This window comes from Microcebus murinus, chromosome 10, assembly GCF_040939455.1.
Source record: "Microcebus murinus isolate Inina chromosome 10, M.murinus_Inina_mat1.0, whole genome shotgun sequence".
NCBI classification, from domain to species: domain Eukaryota; kingdom Metazoa; phylum Chordata; class Mammalia; order Primates; family Cheirogaleidae; genus Microcebus; species Microcebus murinus.
Window position 1 is genome coordinate 67,655,041 of NC_134113.1, and position 21,712 is coordinate 67,676,752.

At 36.1% G+C, this 21,712-nt stretch overlaps 1 protein-coding gene across 1 annotated transcript in view; it reads right to left on the reverse strand.

Annotated features, from left to right (window-relative positions):
* The window catches only part of WIF1 (Wnt inhibitory factor 1), a 69,917-nt gene that overhangs the window by 18,091 nt on the left and 30,114 nt on the right, over window positions 1-21,712 (reverse strand). The window contains exon 3 of the mRNA XM_076007461.1: window positions 8,239-8,347. Coding sequence (XP_075863576.1) covers window positions 8,239-8,347 — 109 coding nt within the window. The remainder of the gene's footprint in view (window positions 1-8,238; window positions 8,348-21,712) is intronic.

The window sequence follows — 21,712 nt, forward strand, 5'->3', positions numbered from 1 at the left end:
TTGTTGACAAAGAATCTACAAAGCAGGGATTGGGAACAGCAATTGCTGTACGAAGAGGGCAAGGAGGCTGGCCATTGGGGAATACTCACAAATCATTGAGTAGAACTCAGGTAAATCAGAAGTGACTATTGGCTGAGAGATTGTAAATTTCCAAGATCCACTGGATGATCATAACATATCCACTAGGAAAGAATGATGGGACTGATCCCCTAGACTATAGGTCTTCTTTACAAATACAAAAATATATCACTGATAGGTATACATGTGAAATTTTGCTTCATTTTGTTTCTGTATAGTAGTTTATGGTTACTGCCAACCTTGGGAAAATCATATCAAGCCAAGGAAAATCCTTTCTCCTTGGAGTGTTTATTACTTTCTCCCTAGGTTTATAAGAAAAAATGAACTGGAAATCGGTCTGGGTTGCATACAAGCTGCTCATACAATCTTCTTAATGTGCTTGGCAACCAAAAATCCCTCTCAAGGCTTTGGCATTGTCAGTGTCCCAGACTGTGCCATTCTCAAAATAACACGACTTTCCCCTTGAATCTTCAGGTTTGAGCATTGCAAATAATCAAATTATATAATGAAAAGAAAATACAGATCATTTAACAGAAATAAAAAGAGCAAGAAAACCAAAATTACATGTAAAGTTCCAAAGTAAAATTGTTCCCATTGAAAAACCTGGCTTAATGAAATCCTATATATAAAGATGCCAATTTACAAAACAAAACAAAAAAATCTATGAGATTTCTATTTCAGAAGGAAGCAAAGGAGTTGACAATTTCTTTAAATTGTTTGCTCTACTAGTGCACTTATACTTTATTCAATTATAAAATGTTATTTCCCTTTCTTATGAACCTTTTACATGGATACATGGGCCAATAATTGTTCTGAGGCATAAAAAGATGACAGAACCCGAAAGGACACTTGAAGGTAGAACTTTTAGAATCTTCCTCACCACATGCCATAATCCAAACTTTGTTTTCCAGGTGTATCTTTTTCCGGCACCTTATTCAGCCTCTACTTTGCAGCCCACCTAATTCTTTTAAAAAGGCACTTCGGTTTTATTTTAGCTTTCAGAATCTTGGTATGAAGAGAAGATGTTTGTAAGTAAACACATCTTCATTTCTACTCATCAGCATTGTCAAATTTCAAAACATGTCTTGGATGTTAAATATCAAAAAATGTCTTATTAAATGTGCAGGAAATTCAGTTAAGAACAATCATTAGTTCCCTCCACATCTTCAGATGTGCTAAAAGCAGACCACTTACAAATATGATTACATTATGACTACATGTTCACACACTCCAATTTTCAGTTGTCAGGGGCACTTCCCCAGGGTGTAGGGTACGCTCATAAAAGTGTGCAGTTTGCTAACACAACTTCAACATCCGTGAGAGTAAAGACATGCTCACAGAATTCCTTGGCCTGTAGTGATTCTAGAAAACATGGCTCTGAACAATCCCAGGGAAAAACATTGAGGATGCAAAGTCTAATAGAAAGTTCAACAAGGAAAACACATCACAAGTGACTTTCATTAGGGTTTTCAAGGTTAACCGTTCCCTTTCAATGAGGAAATACAAATTTGAGTCAAAATACAAAGGGTTCATCCATTCCATGCCAGCATTGTTTACTGCATGTTTACCATGTGCTAGTCACTGTTCTGAGCACCAGGGATACTTTAGTGGACAAAAAAAACACACAAAAAAACAAAAAACAATAACCCCATCCTTATGGAGCTTAAGTTTCAGTGATTTATTTTGAAGATATTTTGTTATAGTTAAATATTTTAATCATTTAAAAAATCTAGAAAAATAAAGTAGAAATTGACACATGTTTAAAGCCACAGATACAACTTGGAATGGAAAGCAGCTGCAGTTTTGTTTTGGGTCTGTAACTACTGGATTCTTTGAGTATCGACTTCTATAATCTATCTCTAATTTGCATATATTTTAATTTTACAAGAGGTACATAAATGTCACCTGGGAATATTGCCTAATGTTTAAAACAAGGATCAGGTAGTGGGCTATGACCCACTGATTTGGGGGTAGCTTAGTTAAACTCTCTGGGCCTCAGTTTCCTCATTTGGCCAAGACTAAAAATAATGCCACCAAGATAATTTTTAGAAAATTGTGTGAAAATTTCTTTTACTTGAAAGTTTAAAGAAAAGTGTAATGTTGTTAGACACCATCAAAAATGCCTTTCAGGCTGGGCGCAGTGGCTCATGCCTGTAATCCTAGCACTCTGGGAGGCCAAGGTGGGCGGATTGCTCGAGGTCAGGAGTTCGAAACCAGCCTGAGCAAGAGCGAGACCCCATCTCTACTATAAATAGAAAGAAATTAATTGGCCAACTAATATATATATATATACAAAAAAAAGAAAAAATTAGCCGGGCATGGTGGTGCATGCCTGTAGTCCCAGCTACTTGGGAGGCTGAGGCAGCAGGATTGCTTGAGCCCAGGAGATTGAGGTTGCTGTGAGCTAGGCTGACACCATGGCACTCACTCTAGCCAGGGCAACAAAGCGAGACTCTGTCTCCGAAAAAAAAAAAAAAAAAATGCCTTTCATTTGAAAAAGTCTTATCAAAACATTCACACATACAGCATAGTTACAGCAAATTGTGCCAAATGCAAAAGAAACAGTCTTTTACATTTTTGAATGGAAAAACTGCAAGCAATCTTGGCAGATAACAAAAGATGTAGTATCTTCATTTTTCTTAGTAAACCAATAGAAATAATATCTCTAAGAATTATTTTACTAATCTAAAATTATATCCAATTGCTGTTATTATTAACCTGAACTATTTCCCTTCTTTCATCTTTTAAAGATCTAACACACTCTAGATTTAAATTTTTTGCTCATTTTATTTATACAGAATAATTCCAACTTGACAAATTTGGCTTCAAGTTAAAAATGAACACATTAAAAATTCCTTTAGCCCAGGTGGAAAAGTCTCACCTACACATATCTATCTCTTTTTAAATAGGAGTTATGTAAGTATAGTTACAATCTGAACCCTAAATGATTTGAAAAGAACTATGAAATAAAGTTTAGAAGTTAAGAGATACCTAGTTTATGGTTTCAATGAATTAAATTTTAATATAAAAGTATAAATTAATGAAAGATGTGATAAGTTATAACAGTACACTTGCCCAATTTTCAATTTTGAAACACAAAATGGAAATTTTATTTCCTCTTATGCAAACTGTACTACTTGTCCTCCTTTCTGCTTATATAAATTTTATCTGTAAGACCATTTAGATAATATAATAATAATTAAACACTCTTTAAAAGCTTAAAAATTAAACACTTAAAAAAATTTTGCTTTAGAAAAAAGCAACAGCAAAACCTGACTTTGGTTAGCCTTGTCTCCAGTAATTGCCATTTGTGAACCCTGTTTTCTGCCCATGCTATATTTCTCTCAATTCCCCAAAGATGTGGTATGTGTCCACAATGTCCAGACTGCACACCCAGCTGCTCAGAAGGCTCTTTCTCCTCTTTTCTGTCCAATGTCCTCCTGCTCAACTTTCAAGGCCAAAATTAAATAGTACTTACACTCTGTAGCATTCTCTATTATCCCCACCTAAATATTTTCATTTATATATTCCACAAACACCTCTATATGTGATTTCATTGTTGTATAATGATTTAATCATGGTCCGCATCCTTTGCGGAAAGGCAGGAACCATGTTTTATATTTTTGTTGTTCTTGCAATCTCAGCACTTAGCCTATCGTCTGTCACAAACTAGGCACAGACAGATGCCACATATATTATGGGAGACACACCCATATACCTTCACATCCACAGGCACACACTTGCCCGTACGCGATGCACACACCTGCACCCATGCACAGAGACAGAAATTCACCATAGACAGTGAGAGATACAGACCAAAAATACTAACAGCATGCATTCAGAAAGACACATACACAAAGAAAAAGAGATCTCAAAGGCAGAAAAAGCAGAAACTCTACTTCCAAAGAATAACATAAATGTGAAAGTCATGTACTTCTGCAACAACACACATATGGGTACAGAGCCACTTTTACCAAAAGCTAGATGGGATTCGGCCAGATGGTGTGTACTCCAATGCCAGTCTAGGTCATATAATCTAAAATGAGGTGAATTATTAATAAAACATCTCAGAAAAACTGAAGTAGGTTGAACACAACTCACGTGGCAGTACACAGACACACCCGAGTACTGACTGATGTGCAATTGATTGCACACCAACTAACTCTTATGTAGAAGTCAAGCAAGCTCATTCTTGTTGAATTACCTCTTCCATGCTGAGAAGGGCATGGTGCTCACACAGCCCCATCACTTGAGTCTGTGCCCTTACAACAGGGAAGAGACGAGAAAGGCTGCGAGAAGAGCTCATCCTCAACACCACAGGATCACAAACTGCTTCGTGACTAGCAATTACCCACGCAAATATTCATCAGAGCTTCAAGCTGCCCTGCCAGCCGTTCATTCTCTCAGCAAATAACTTATCCAGGCACCTACAATGAGTTTCACGTTCTGCTAAGAACTGGGGTCACCAAGAAGATGATCGCTCCAGCATTAGCACCTATTTACAAATGTCTAGACATTGAATTCTTGAAAGTCTTAGGTGAGAAATACTGAATACAAGAGCATTCATGGTATGACAAAGATAGAATGTTAAAAGAGGCTAAGTCTCGGCTTTGTGGAAACTGTTTTTTGTTATACAACTCAGTAATTTTACTGAACCACCCTGCAGTTTGTATTTCCTGTTTTTGTTCTCTTCAGATGCCAGAAGGCAGGCACTTCATAACTGTTAAAGATCAAGAGTTTTATTTTTTTCATGCCATGTTTAGGCATATAGGAGTCTGTGGGATAAAAGAACAGTTTAGCAGCTCGGGGGGGTATAAAATAGCCCTGCCGGATAATGAACGCTACCTGGATGCTTAGGAGCAAAGACACACTGATTTGGTTACTTTTTAATAATTCAAGTACTTTACTTCTCCTACTGAGGGGACTGCGCTAATGAGCCTAATGAATAACTGCCCTGCAATGGTCTAAAAATTCCCATAAACTTCTTGCACCTGTATTTCTGCAAACAAATTCTACATCAGCTGCCATAAAACCATGTGTATGTGTGTGTGAGAGAGGGGGTTATATATGCAAAATGTGTGTGGATGTGTGTGCACACATGTGTGCACATCACCTGGTCCCAGAAGGCTTGTTCTTTTTCATCTCGCCTTGCCCAAAGTGTCACCCACTTTTCCTCTAAAATTGTTATTTAAAAAGATACTAAATTTTTAGGAAATGATGTTCTATCTGAACATGATCTATTGAAATATTCTCACATCATATGTTCAAAATATTTAATATCTTAGAAGTAGAAAATTTCAATAGGATTTTTTTTGCTAGACACAAAAAATGAGAAAACCTAGGAAGATTTAAGACATAATGGACGGATATTTTAAAGGCTATAAAATTACAACTAGATAGGATGAATAAATTCCAGTTTTCTATAGCACTGTAGGATGACTATAGTTAACAATAAAATATTATATAATTTCAAATAGCAGAAGGAGGATATTGAATGTTCCAAACACCAAGAAATGATAAATGTTCAAGATGCAGGATATGCTAATTACCCTGATCTTATCACTATACAGCATATGTATCACAATATTATGACGTACCCCATGAATATGTACAATTATTATGTATCAATTAAAAATATTTTTAAATTAAAAAAGACTAAAATTTTTTTAAAAGAGGGCTATGCTATCAATTATTTTTGAATACTATAAAGCTACAACCACTACAATACTAAAATAAACAGTAAGCTCTAAATAAACCCAATGTATAGGAATTAATTTCAAAACATAAAAGTAATGGAAAAAAATTGCAAAGGAAAAGATAGGTTTGACCACAAAGAATTTCAAAGCCTCTGAATATTGCCCCCAAAATAAAATAAAATATAAATAATAATTTGACAAAAGTATATTAACGGTAAATACTTAATGTATAGCAAACTTTGCAAATCAATAGGAAGAACTCTATTATCTCAATATAAAAATGAGCATGATACACTCTGAAATCAGCCACATCACTCTGACCTGAAGATTATTAGGAAGCAGTATAAGAAGGACAAATTTGTTTCAGAAGGATAATGTCCTTAGAGGAGCAGCCTAAGAAAACAGAACATATTCCCATTGTTAACACCACTCTGAAGATGCTTAAGATTCAGAGGTGTGCTTGGAAGCCTGCCTGCTGCCCAGTGTGATTTTAGGGCTAAGAGAGAGTCATCCTGTTTCCTTAAAACATATCATTTACCCAAGTGACATGGTGAACAAATTCTACCACTGGAAATTTAAAAACAAATGAGCATGATACTAGACATTTTATATTGTCTAATAGATACAAGAAAATATGTTCTACCTCAATCAGAATAAAACAAATCAAATTAAAAGAATACTATGAGAAATGACTTTTTGCTTTTTAAGCCAGCAAAGTAGTTAACATGATTAATGCCCTAAGCTGATGAGATTATAGTAAGCCAGGCTCTCTCCCACACTGGTAGCCAGGGTACAAACGGGTATAATAACCTTCATGGAAAGTAATTTGACATTTTAGCAATTTGTTTTAAGAGGCTTTAAAAAGTTCATAGTTCATATTCTTTGACACAATAATTCCACTTCTAAGAATCTATTTTAACAAAATAATGAGCTAACCACCCAGAGTTTGGTACACACATTAATCAATTACTCTCTGAGCCTGCTCTGTGCCAGGCCCTGTGTAGGGAGCCACGGTGAATAACAAACAGGGCTCCTGCCCTTATAGAGGTCACCGTCCACCAGTTTTAACGGGATGTTTATTATGATATTTCTATATGCAAACTCGAAAAACAATGTCATTAACATTAAGGGAATGGAATAAAACAATAAGGGAATGGAATAAATTATGGTATATTCATAGAATACAATAACATAAAGGCACTAAAAACAACTTTTGGAAAACTCTACAATGACATGGGGAAATGCTTATGTTAAAATGTTAAGAGCAGGCTGAGCATGGTGGCTCATGCCTGTAATCCTAGCACTCTGAGAGATGGTGGCAGGAGGATCGCTCGAGGTCAGGAGTTTGAGACCAGCCTGAGCAAGAGCAAGACCCCATCTCTACGAAAAATATAAAAATTAGCCAGGCATGGTGGCAGTGCCTGTGGTCCTAGCTACTTGGGAGGCTGAGGCAGAAAGATCACTTGAGCCCAGGAGTTTGACGTTGCAGTGAGCTATTTTAATGCCACCACACTCTAACTGGGGTGACAGAGTGAGACACTATTTAAAAAATAATAATAATAAAAAGTTAAAAGCAAAAGAATCATGATGCAAAATTGCCAACATACAATATTGCCACACATAAAAATATATAGTGATAGAAAAAAGGCTAGAAAAAATATATTAGTATATTAACACAAGTGAAGTCTGTATCTTTCTAAAAGTCGGAAATCCTGGGTTCTGGTCTTGATTCTACCACTGATTTGACTTTGGGCAAGTCAGTCAAACCTCATAAGGCTTAATTTTTTAACTTATCAAATGGAGCTGTAATTCTGGCTTTCACTCCCTCCCAGTATTCAATTTATTTATTTATTTATTTATTTATTTATTTATTTATCCAGTATTCAATTTAGATAACATGTTACTGAGTACTTTGCAAGCTGAAAAGCTCAAAACAAATACCACACACCACTATTTTCTTAGCAAACAAGGATGATTAGACCTGGAAGGTAGAACTCCTCCCATTTTTCCATGTCTCTTCTCTCCTTCAAATTCCTATTTAATACAGTGTTAATCTGGGGGGTGGGAAGTTTTTTTGAGTTAACCCATTTGCCCCCAATCACTTACTTTGAATCTTTGCCATTTATATGCACTATATTAAATGATACTGGTTGGTTAGCTATATCTCACAAAGTGTGTTTATTTTCTTTTTCCTTTCTTCTTTTTTCAAATATATAATTGTTTATGAACTGGATGTGGGCTGGGGCTATTTTGAGATTTTAGGAAATTATAAAACCATTATTTCTTCACTCCCTTCCTAATCCTTTGCCCAAAGGATAACAATCGAGCTGCCCTACAAATCAACAGATCTCTTCAGGAAAACATTTCAGACCCCCTCTGATGGATAACATTTGAATCTTAAACAGTATTCTCATCACCATTACATTTTAAGTGTAAACCTTTCTCCAAGGCAGAGACCACCCACCTGATGCCTTGTGAGGCACTGTTCCCAGCAGAGGGACGTTGACGGTTGGATCTGCCATGATGCCTTTATCCAGGGAGCGCAAGGACAGGAATTCATAGAAGTATTCTGCCTGCAACAAAAGGCACTGACAATTAGTACCATGGAAACCACAGAGAGTGAGAAGGCACTTCTCAACCCATCATCCACCTGATGGGAGAGTGATAATTTTCACTCCGGGAATTTTGGATCACATGACATCTAAGATACTATATAGGCATAGCTCACCCTTCTGTGTTCTACAACTATAGAATTAGACCCTCTGGAGAGAAGTGATTCCTTAAAAACATTTATTCAAAACACCCACAAAAGCCACTCTTTTAACTTAAACCATATTATTTAGTTGCTGTCTCTTTGAAGGGTTTTTGAGAAAAAAAATTATCTTCCGGAAATAAGTGATGTCAAAACGATCATAGACTAGTCCTTGGAAAACCAACCTCAGCTACTTTAGTCATTATTTAATTTTTTTTTAATTCTAAATTCTAAAGTGAGTCTTTTGATTAGAATTTGAGAGAGCTGTAATAAATAAGGGATAATGAAAATAGCAATCTATTGGCAAAAGAAGACATTAAAGTCCAAAATAATCTTGATGTTAACATTGATTTTTTTCAGTCTCACTCCCTTGGAAAGATTTATATTTAAGGTCTCAATTTAATTATGAAGGGAAAAGCCTAAAAATGCAAAAATTTCCAGTACAATATGACAACAAGCCACAAAACTTTACATTGTAAACATTTTAATTTTCCTACTAAGTCTCTAGTTGAGAAAATGATTCCTGCTACTCCAACAACCATGAATACTGAAAGTAGTGATGCATAATCTCACCATGGAGCTTTGGTGCTTAACTTAAGTTGGGGTGAGGAATCTTTTCGAGTTGGAAGCCACATTAATTTAGCTGTAATCAAATAAGGCCACATTCAAGAAACTTTAATTAGATATACTTAAAAATGTACATTATTCTGTAAAAATCTAACTATTATGTATTTAATAATTTAAAAAGTAAAAGCTATGTGTTAATTTTAAAGTTAACTGAACTTTTAATGACTTTGTTGTGTCTGCTTTTTGTTGGAAAATATTTGAATATTTGGTTGCAGCATGGAGGTCCACAGTTTTAGTTGATCTTTTCGATGGATATCAGTCATTTGTGACCTTAAGGGAGTCTTCATTTGGGTTAGGTAGGAGAATGCATATTTGCAGCAATAAGTGGTTGAAAAGCAAGAAAGTATTTGGGGGCATGTTGCTGAAAGCGTGGGTATTCTACTTGCATTTTCCCATATTTCAATTGGATCTTTCTTAGCATCAAACAATGACTTTAAAATGTCACCTACTGAGGGCTCAATCAATTCTAGCCGTAGTTCTTTAGGTGCCTTGGTGGTAGCAACTAAATGAGGCTAACATGCTAATTTGAGTGTGATGTCATGATTCTCAAAGTCAGTGAACTTTTCATTGTATTCAATTAATAGGTCTATAACAGCTGTGTATTCTTCAAATAATTTGCATATATCATCCTGGTCATCAATGACCTTCACTAATTGAGGAAAATGTTCAACCAAAATTTCCTTTTGAAGAACTGTTTTGCAAAAAGATTGCGTGTTTAAAATGCTTGGCTTTCCTGCCACATATCATAGATAGACTTAGTTTTACCTTTCAAAGAAGTATTCAAGTCATTTTGATTTGACATGATATCATACAGAAATGTTGCATTCCTATAGAAATCTTGCAATAATTCACATTGCTGATTCTATTCTTCATAAAATTTACCTATCCATCCTTGCAGAAATAAAATGTTGGCTAACACGTGTCCCTGTGATAACCAACACACTCTAGAATGATATGGCAAATCCACACTGAACACCTACCTCATTGTTCAACTTTAGCATGTTATTAAACTGACGATACCGTGTTGCATTTGTACAAATATAGTTAACAATACTTATAACTTGTTGCGAAGTGTCACTTAAAATAGCAGCTTTATCACAGAGATTTTGCTGATACAAGGTAAAATGAAATGAGATCATCTGAATCTGTTAATACTTCTTTTATCTGTGCAATAAACCGTTCCTGTTTTCCTGTCATGGAAGGTGCACCATGTGCACATACACTCACTACACTTACCAAATTCAGTCCAACTTCATGACATTTATCTTGAAGGTTGTTGAAAGTATCTATTTCCTGTGTTCTCTTCACAAGAGTGCTCAAAGTGAGTAACTCTTTGTAGCAAAGAAAATCTTGTGTTATGTCCCAAATGAAGTATAAAACCTGCACCTAGTCAGTAGTAACAGTTCACTAATCCAAAGCAATCAAATAATATATATTTTCCTTTTGAAATACTGGATGACTTTGTTCTGTTAAATTGAAGGCTAATTCATGCTACCAATCAGTTATGGTTCTCCTTGAAAGAGGCAGTTGTTTGTACTTTGAAATGTTATCAGGGTCTAAGCATCCTATAACTTCGACAACACATTTTTTTCAAAATTTCTAATCACCGAATGGCTTCCCTTTTTTCCTGAGCCTATAAGCTACTTTATAAGTTGCTTCAGTGGTATTATTTCCAGGTCTTATTGCTGCTTGAAAGAATTATCTTTGCTTTCGCTTTTCATCTTTTAATTTCTGCAATACAATCTTTTATGCCTCTCCCTTTAATTTAAAATATTTGTGGTCCTTATGAGTGTCGTAATGCTGATGAGTATTGAATTTCTTTAATGTTGACATTGCAGTGTCACAAAGCAAGCAAATCATTTTATCTTTAGCAGAAACAAGATAATATTGCAATTCCCAATCCTCATTAAAAATTTATTTTCTTCCTTTAGCATTCTCTTGGTCTTCTTTGACCTGATGGGCTATTAAGCAGACAGAATTTAAAAAATACTGTCTAACTGTGCAACTATTCACAAATTCTACTTCAAGCAGAAACACAGTACACTATTATCAAACGCTGATACCAGACAGGTGTACTCGAGCCCCATAAACTCTTGCCAACCAGCCTTGTGTGGTAGTGGTGCTAGCCAGGTGGGGGAAGTTAGAACTAAATCATGAGTGTGGCAGCCATCAATTCAGCTCTTATGGCTTACTAGTGTTCTAATTATGCCAGTCATTCTGGGAGGATTACTTCATTGAAACTTATTTTATTCTTTGAAATTTTGAATACATTCATTTTAAAAGTAAAATAAAAATATAAAAGACGAACAAAAATGTATTAATAAAAATAAAAGGACTTGTTCTTTAAAATTTACATTCAATCTAAAGGCAGTATTTAAGGACCTAAAAGGCCACATGTGGCAGTAAGGCCCCAGGTTCCCCATCTCTGGCTTAAGTGATTCTCAACTGGGTTACTAAAAGAGTCTGTGACGGAAACAATATTCTTGCTTAGGAATAAAGAACAATCAATAAATAGGACAAATTCTAACAAGAGAGTTAGGCCAATTGAGTGGTTCTGCAGTTGTAGAGATATCTAGAATTTGGGTGGGTTAATTAAATAAACTAATTACATAAACATGAAACAGAAGGAGGTTTAAAAAGAATATGACCTTTCCTACATGCACTACAAAAGTTATTTTCCAACATAGAAGATATTAAGAAATACATGGCAGACATTCAAACTACTTTCTACTTTAAATCATAGTATCATATATATTAGGCACTGAGAACTTCGTATGAGGATATTAATGCAAAGGGGTAATCTCAACTGCCATAGGGACACTGTCTACCTTTACAGTGAATTGAAAAACACTTCCTGGGCTCGCTAGGCCAAAGGGAGGACCTTCATTGAGACCAAATTCACATTGCATCTCCTTCTTTGAGCTGTGGCAGAGATTCCAGAAAACCACTGTGAACATTTCCTTAGGCGGGTAACAGAGCTGCATAAATTAATTCATTAAAGTCATTCACTAGGAAGGCCCTGAGAATAAAGGGTCATAAGACAGGTGACTCCTACCCTAAAGGAAGGCAGAGGTCTGAAAGAAGTCTGATGAAACGAGTGCTGTCAGGAAAGGTAATTCAATTTGGGATGAATTCCTTTGAAAAAGAAAACAGTAGTTCTGTCCGGGCAGGAAAACCAATGACTATTAAAAGTGGACTACTTTTCATGAATCCAGGTGTTTTAAATGACTTCTCCCAGCTACACTTCCCTCTACATTTTAGTCGATAATATTTATCATTTAACATTTTGTTCTGAAACATATTTTAGTTGGCACTATTAAAGAATTTAGTGGTGGATACCCTTATAATCAATAACTTTTGGATTATTCATATTACCAAGTACAGTAATAACAAAAAGCAACGATAACACAACAAACACCAGTATAAAGTATGCCATGTGCCAAAACTTATTTTAAACATTTTATTAAAAGTACATACAATGATGAAAAAGAACTAAGTGAATAGAACACAAAAACTTTGAAACATAACTTCAAATACTATATAAGTTATCATTTGCTATCCCATAATTATATCTTTGAGTTTCATTACATGAAAATTAAATATGCCTTCTATGTGTGATATATTTAAAAATTACATTTGTAAAAAGTACCATAATTTCAATTAAGAAATCTGATCTTTTAGTTTTAAAAGTGTTTTTTCATTAATAAGAAAAAAGGTGAAAGACTAGACACCAAGAGTAAAATAATGATTGTATAGTATTGATGGCAATTGATTTATTTCCTTTCTCTATTTTTTAGATCGTCTATATATGGCTCTATACCTTTTACACTGAAATAAATGTGTTTATTTAAAAACAAGCATTAACCACACACCCTGCTTTCAGTTCTGCGTGGCTGATGACAATCATTGACTCTATTTGTATAATTCTCTGATCATAGATGAAACATTTGTCTTGGACTTTGTATTTAGTGTGGCTATGCTCATGTAACAATTTTATTTAAAACTCTTGAACATCTCCTTGAAAAAGTGTGATTCAAGAAAACAACAATCAACATTAAAGCAGCTTTTGAATGCCTCTTTCAAAAAGTTTTGATGATGTTCAAAAAACGTAGAACTGAAAGAATTTCACTCAGAGCCCAGAAACATAACTTCATAGAGCCTGCAGGTCTCCGTATGGCCACATAAGCTAGGCTGGGAAGCACAGAATCTGTTATATTCAGTATCAGAGAGTTTATATTATAATTGGCATGCCTGCTCCACATGATGCACCTAGGTTTAATGGCTTTCTCTGGACAGCCAATACTCTGATCTTATCAATAACAAGTTTCACACTACAGGTTTTTGGGTGTCCCTTTGATCTCGTTGAGAGTCAGTAAACATCATAGTTTTTCTACTGCAATTCTAAGACTGTGTGTGTCACAAGGCAAGAACTAATCAAAGCAGTTTCTTGCTTGAACCTTATTAGCAAAAGGCAGTTGCCAGAGTAAACCTTTGTTTGGTTGTCTTTCTTGTTAGAAATGATAATGGTGCTTGAATCTTTGAAATACATAATTTCCTTCATACAGGGTATATTTTTTTAAATGGTTTTGTCCATGTACTGTTTTCATTGCCTTCTAAAAAATTCTAATTTGAAAATCACTTAGACATTGACCAGCATTTTGTCTCTGATCTTGACACTGACTTCTTTCAAAATTTACTTTGTCATTATAAAGAGATCTAGCAAAAACATCAATACCTTTTCTGTCATTAATTTACAATCATAGATGGAAAAATAATTTTTTAATGTAGTAAAATTAAAAATTTAAAAATTAAATTAAAAAAAATCAATACCATATAAATATTTCTACAAATATATTATCATTACCATGACATAGAGAGTAAATATGTCCTTCATTTACCTTAAGAGCTTAAAGTCATAAAAATGGCTGATGAAATGAATGATAGATTTATGCCATATTCTAACTTCCATACAAAACTTTCTATTTTTATTTTATTTATAATATAATAAATATTCTTAGACCCAAATCTCTCCATTGGAAAAACTTATTTGGGAGCAAATAAAACCTACATTGTACGCCAAAGAGAACAGAGAACTAGCTTCATGGTGTGGGAACAAAGTTCACAAATTAAAGATTTATTATTTAGATAAAAGGAACTCAGAACAGGAACAGTAATAGAGAAGTGGCACATTAGAGAGTTTGAAACCTCTATTAGGAAAAAGTATATTTTGTTTTATTAAATAACACTAGTGGAAACTCAGGCAAAGGCAAGCAGGGTGATTATTTGGGAAACACATGAAAAGATTGCTTTGTATTCAAACAAAGAATGGGTCTATTCAGAAGAATAATTCACTTCTAAATTAAGTTGCTGAAAATTTTTGCTGGCCTGGTTTGCGATGCAGTAAATTTTCTTTTCATAGGGAGGCATAAAAGACACCCAAATATTACCAAGAGAGTAGGGCTGGAGGTCATTTAACTTGCTTCCAATCTACTTGGCTCAATCTTAGGGTTGCTCCTTCCAGAAGAGATGAAGACATCATTTAAACAGCAAAATAGAACAACTCACAAGACCTTTGCTTTGACACTCTTTTTGGGGTAGACATGGAGAAAGGAAGCAAAGGATTCCTTTAACCATTGGGAGGAATGGAGAGAAGCCACTATTTCTTTTCCACCTTTGAAGTTCTGTGTTTATGGTATATACCTAACCTAATAAGCACAATACTTGCAGGAACCTCTGAGTTAAGAATCAAAAGTCTTTCATAAAACCATGGCTCTCAAACCTCTTTTAACTCCATATATCATGATGCTGACCTAAGTGCTCACAGGAGAATAATAAAGGCATCATCTCTATCCCAAAGAAAATTTCAGGTGTTTATAGATACAAAACACAGAGAAGCTCTAAGGTTGGAAATTTGCAAATAAATTTATTGAGGGTTTATCATACTCCGATCACTGTTCATTTAATTCTCACAACAACCTACTGTTACTGTAGCATCCAAGTGAATTCAGATTAGCAGGGTACTACATACGAGAAGTGCTAAAGAGACGCAAAACAGCTCCTACACTGTATGTGAAGGGCGAGAAGAAATCTACTGAAATAATCAAGAAAGGAAAATAGTTCAACGTTAAAGACTCAAACAGAATAAATAAGCATGCTCATTGCTGAAAATAATCTGATGCCTGAAAGTCTAGGCCAAAATTTGCCAGCTCTCACATTCTTCCTCGGCGTTCTTCTTGATTACCTCTCTGCAAAATTTCATCCTTCAGACTCAAAACTTCGTATCCTTGGATGCTGTCACCCTGTTGATTCTCACCCCACTTCTTTATTTCCCCCCATTTCCTCATTAACTCTCCTCCCCTCATCTCCTAATCATAAAAAAATCACTGAGACTCAGTCCTTGATCCTTCTTTCTTTATATGCTGTCAAAAAACTCACGCACTCTCACAGATCTAACTTTTCCTTCTGGGCAATGATGCTGCACACGAACCATTCACACCCTCCTTCCAAAGTGCATGTTCTTCCCGCCACCTGCCTCATACCCACGCTCACGTGCATGGAATCTAGTTCATTATCTTCCAAAACTGGCTTGCCCACTTAACTTGATTTCTTCACAGCTGCCAACAGTATTATTATTCCAGTGACAAAGATACTCAACCTCAGAGTCACTGTTGCTTCTTGCATCTATCTCATCTGTCTCCAGCAAGACACCAAAGATCTCATCCTATCTCCTTTTATAGTATCTTTGGATTCTCTCCCTTCCTTTCAACCCTACCACTTCCACTCTTACCCAGGCTTTATTTCCTCATATTGGCATTACTATAACATTCTCCAAAATATCCTTCATGCTTTTCTCTTTAAAATATCTGCCATAATAGAAAGCAATAAATATAATTCAAACATTATTTTTGCCATGTAACAATCCTTTCCTGTCCACCCTTATCTCTAGGATAAGGCCTTTAGCCTGTTAAGACTCTCCACAGTCTGGCTCCAAATTTCCTTTATCTCTTACTACTCCCCAACACAGATCATCTTCTGGAGCTCAGAACTGGCCTGCCGTGGTACCATGGCCATGCCTATATTCCAGTGATTTCACCTCTACTGACCTTCAATAGGACTTAAACCAGCTTGATCCTTAAATATATACCGCCATGTATTATTATTTAGCCGTTCCTATGTGCATACCATGTATTTTCATCTAATTTTGGCTAAGAATGGGATTATATTTTTTTCCCAACACTCTATTGGGAACTTACTCAGCATTATACACAAACAACCAAGGTACTTGAAAAATATTTGCTGAATGAACCAATGACCCACTGAGAAGCATCCTGAAGCGTAAGCCCAGTGCATTCCAGAATACATTGCTGTGGTAAAATGCCATTAGTCTCTGATTCTACCAACAGGCAGCAGCTTTTCTGTTTTATCAATTGCTAAATTACTTTTGTGGGTCAAAAACTTCTCTCTTACTTTCCTATGTGGCCAGTCACCGCAGCCCACAGAGAGAATGCAGAACCCTTTTGAGAAAAAGAACAATCAAAGAACATTGTCATTTGATATCCAGCCAATCTGTGTGTCATTTATAACTGTGTTATGCTGCTCTGGGACAAAACCTTGGCAATGAGGCTCCCAGAAAGAATGTAAGCAGATAATGTAAACGAGGTCCAGTTCTGAAACATGACTTTGTCCAATGCCCTTCTGGTTCCTATTTCCCACTTGGTTTCCTAGTCATTTTACTTTCTATAAATTACAATATGTAATTGCAATATCTGGTGAAATACAGGTTGAGTATTCCTTATCCAGAAGGCCTGAGACCAGAAGTGTTTGGGCTTTCAGATTTTTGCACATTTTGGAATACTTGCATATACATAATGAGATATCTTGGGGATGGGGCCCAAGGCTAAACACAAAATTCATTTATGCTTCATATATACCTTATATACATAGCCTGAAGGTAATTTTATACAATATTTTAAATAATTTTGCCACCTGTCAATGAGGTCAGGTGTGGAACTGCTGTGGCAATCCACTTGTGGCATTATGTCAGCCCTTGATAAGTTTCAAATTTTGAAGCATTTTGGATTTTGGATGCAGAATGCCCAACCTTTATCAACAATGACTTTCTTCCCCTGCCTTCTTTTGAAAGTAGATCTAAGAAGAATTTGTTTCAAAAACAAAAGGTAAAGCAACTTCTTATTATGCAGAATAGTTATTTAATTATTTCACTGGTCTTGGCTTATGTTGGCGTTGAAAGGAACATTGCTTAAAGAGAAAATATCAATCAGCCAAGTTCTTCTGTTCTGGTAATCATTTCTATACACACTAGACTAGAACACAGCCAGTTGGCTGGATTGAAGGAGTGAAGTTATTGGAATATAATGGTGATATTAAAACTTGAAGAAGTCTAAGTAAACACATACGGGACCATGAGAGTTTTGTAAACTACAACTGGCAGAAGATCACACAGTTTGGCTTCACATGAATCTGAAATTTCTAAGACATTTTCCATTTTTTCCTTCTAGGGTTTGAAATCACCACTGGCTCATGCAAACCAGAAACAGACCTGGCGATCTGACAAAGCGCTGGTTAGTCACACTTTTTCAGGATTCCTAAAGAAAGGGAAGCAACAGAGAGCTAATTGCTATTTTAACCAAAAGTTAAGGTTTATCTTTATTTCTTGAGAGAGGGGAAACAAGGAAGTAGAAAAGCAAAGCATTAGGAGGTGGAAAAGATCTTTTTCAGTTTGTCTAAAGGATGAAAAAAAAAACAAAAAACCCAGTATTGGTAGTAGTAGTCTTTAAACCAAATATAGCCCTGTTCTGCACATTGCTTTCCCTGCATTGCCAAAATTTCTAATGGAAAGGGAAGTGTAGGCAACAGTGGGGTTTCTGAGAGTTTATGCTCCCTTTTGTTCCTCAAGCTTCGAGAACAAGTGACTTCCCTTACAGTAAGCCTGCTCCAACTCAAGCAGTTGCAAAATCACTGGTGAATGCCAACCTAAAAATTGGGCTCTGGGAGGAAGGAACATGTTATGGTGGGGTAAGATAAGGGACTGAGCAAAGAAAATGTCATTACAAATGGTGTAGCTGGCACTTGTGGGACCAGGGACAGTCCAAGAGGAGATGCGGAAAAGAAATGGCGTGGAGAAGCTCAGGAGCACAGCTACAAGTTTCTCCCAGTGGCTAAGACGGTATGATTATCCTAGACCACGGAAGGGCTAACAGAGCAGTAGTAGCATGTGTGCTGGTGTCTGGGAGGAGAAGCGAGAGGGACACTGCAAGTCCCAAAAAAGGAGAAGGAATCCCTTTCCTGTTATTTTTCTTCTCATTTCAAGACTTGTTAATATATTTGAATATTTCCTTTCTTAAAGCTTTAGAAGCAGTCACTGAGTATTCATTTATATGGGTGTGGGGACAACTGTGATAAGAGCTATTTCTTTAATAATATTTTTTTTGAAAAACCTGAAAATTATCCTTACACTTCGCACAGTACATTTGTTCTTCACCAGGATCTCATTCTCTGGTTCTCTCCTTCGTGCATCTCACATGATGGTGTATTTCAGCATATCAAATTTTTTTAGGAATGAATGATATTTATAAAATGTACATACAGACTTGAGTAGCACATGTAAGTAGCTGAGAAAAGGTAAATTTAATGTTCCATTTCTTTCACATTATAGTGCATAGTTATCTCTAGGGGTATGTATTTACTTCAATGGATAAAAAGTAAGTGTCCGAAAATTTTTAAATGACTTAGAAGCATCAGGAGATATTTTTAGTGATGACTTTCAAACTAAGATTAGGGCATATTTTTTTCTTAGTTTTACTCCAGATAGTTTTCCTAAATTCATTAATCTTTTTTATTGAATCCACATGAACAGTATTAACTTACTTCATTGATAAGAAAAAAAAAAAAACAGAAGAAAACAGACTTTTCCCTTAGCTTAATGTTTTGAAAAAAATGCATTAAACTACCTTGGTAAAGGTTATGAGATGTGTCTTAATTTGACGTTTTTGTTCATGTAACTGCCACTTCATATATCAGAATACTATGTTATAAAACATGTCCCAATGAGCAGTTTGTTCTGTTCCTATATAAGAGTCAAGAGTCAAATGGGGTTACGGGTAAGGGGGGAAACTATAACTTCATGGTTACAGATTTTCAAAGTCCAAAATTCAGGGGACTAGTCTTACTAGCAGAAGATCAAAGAATAGTCATCTATTCTACAATTTTTTTATATACTTTAGGAAAAGTCATTGCCTATAGGATATAACAGACCTGGCCCTTTTAACCTTCTAAGGTCCTCTAGTCATTTGCTATTTAAAAGCTGTTACTCACATATACATCATTCATCCTGATCAAGAAAAAGAGAAAATGAGGCAGAACTGAAGCAATTTCCTGAGGAACACATGATGCAAATCCATACTCTGAGGACTTGCTAAATTTATGTGGCCAGCTTCAATTGCCCCCCAATCCCCTGAGCAATTCTTATGAACATTCCCAGTGTCTCTCTTCTCTTGCACACAATTCCATAGTTTCCCCAAAGTCCTCTGCCCCATCCCTGCTATCTTCTCTCAACTGATGTCAATATCCTATTCACACAGAGATTACTAAATATGAATTCTACCCCCCCATTCCCCCATCTACCTAAAATAATATATCTCCACACCCAATTCTGCTTCCTTCCCGTATCATCTGAGATTAGCCCCGTCCATTATGTCATCTTCCCTTGTGTATGCTTAATGTGATTAAAAGGTTAAAAACTCTGTCTCTAGCGTCATTATATTTCTGAAAGAGCCTATATACCCAAGGCCTCAGTTTTCTTGACTATTACTCTTCACTACAGTATGGTTTTTGCCCCATCTCTATTAAAATTTCTCATAAAAGTTTAGGATGCTACAGTATGGTTTTTGCCCCATCTCTATTAAAATTTCTCATAAAAGTTCAGGATGCTACAGTATGGTTTTTGCCCCATCTCTATTAAAATTTCTCATAAAAGTTCAGGATGACCTACAAGTTGCTGAATCTAATGAGTATTTTTTCCGTCTTTGTCTCTCATGTCTTCTCAGAAACTTAAGTATTACAATCAACTTCTCCCTCTCTTCTTTTTTGATTTACATAGCAACCACTTCTGGGTTTTCCTTTTCCTTGTCTGATCACTCTTTCTCTAACCACCTTCACATGCTTTTCTCTCTATAACTGCAGCTTTAAAAAGAGTCCTGAATGTGGGCCCATGCACCCTTAGAGAATCCATAGCTTTGGTGTTCATACGAACATGAATATTTTTCTGGGGAGAACAGACTCTAGCTTTCATCCCATTCCTAAAGGAGTCTATGACTGAACAAAAAGTTAAAAATCATTGCCTTAAATGTTGATGTTCCTAAGAAACAATTGCTGGTCTTCTCTTGTTTCTCTTTTCTTCTTGGGGGTATCTTTTCTACTTCCATGACTTCAATTTAAACCTACATTTCAGTGGCCTCCAAGTTTCTATCTCCAGTCTTCACCTTCTGAGCTCTAGATTCATATTGACAACTGTCTATCAAATGCCTCCCCTTGGACTTAACATGTGTGAACCAAACTTATTATCTTCCCAATGAATTTGGGAAATACAATTACTTGTATTTCTTAAGATAGCATGATATACCTATTACCCAAAACATAAACTTGGTGGTCTTTCTAGTCTCCTAACTTCTCTCTTACCAACTATTTCCTCAAACTCTCATTGATTTCTCAAATTTATTCCCTTATCTTCCTTCCCGTTGTTATTACACAAATTCAGAGACTTCTCACCCATGACCCTGCAATTGTGCCCTAACATATCTCCCTAATAACTCATGCCCTTCAGAGTTAATTCCTCCAATCTACACTATCATCCAGTTTTTCTTCCTAAATGCCAACTGGACCACATCCCTTCCCCATTTACAACCCTCCATGGTTTCTTACCATAAGGAAGACTTTGGCTACAGCTTTACATCCAGCTCTGCCCACCAGCCTATTCCCCAACATCCTGACTCACAAGTCTTTTTTTTTTTTTTTTTTGAGACAGAGTCTCACTTGTTGCCCAGGCTTAGTGAGTGCCGTGGCGTCAGCCTAGCTCACAGCAACCTCAAACTCCTGGGCTCAAGTAATCCTTCTGCTTCAGCCTCCCGAGTAGCTGGGACTACAGGCATGTGCCACCATGCCCGGCTAATTTTAGATATATATATATATATATATATATATATATATATATATATTAGTTGGCCAATTGATTTCTTTCTATTTATAGTAGAGATGGGGTCTTGCTCTTGCTCAGGCTGGTTTCGAACTCCTGACCTCGAGCAATCCACCCGCCTCAGCCTCCCAGAGTGCTAGGATTACAGGCATGAGCCACCGCGCACGGCTCCTGACTCACAAGTCTTTGATCCAGCAATAGCAAGCTTCAATCCACTGAACCGCCACGTTCTGTCATGAGTCCTATTCCCTACTCTATGCCTGAAATCTCAACTTTTTGCCCTCGAAGCAAACTTTGACTTGCCTCTCCATGCTTGGATGAAATGTCACCTCTTTGGTAAAACTGTCC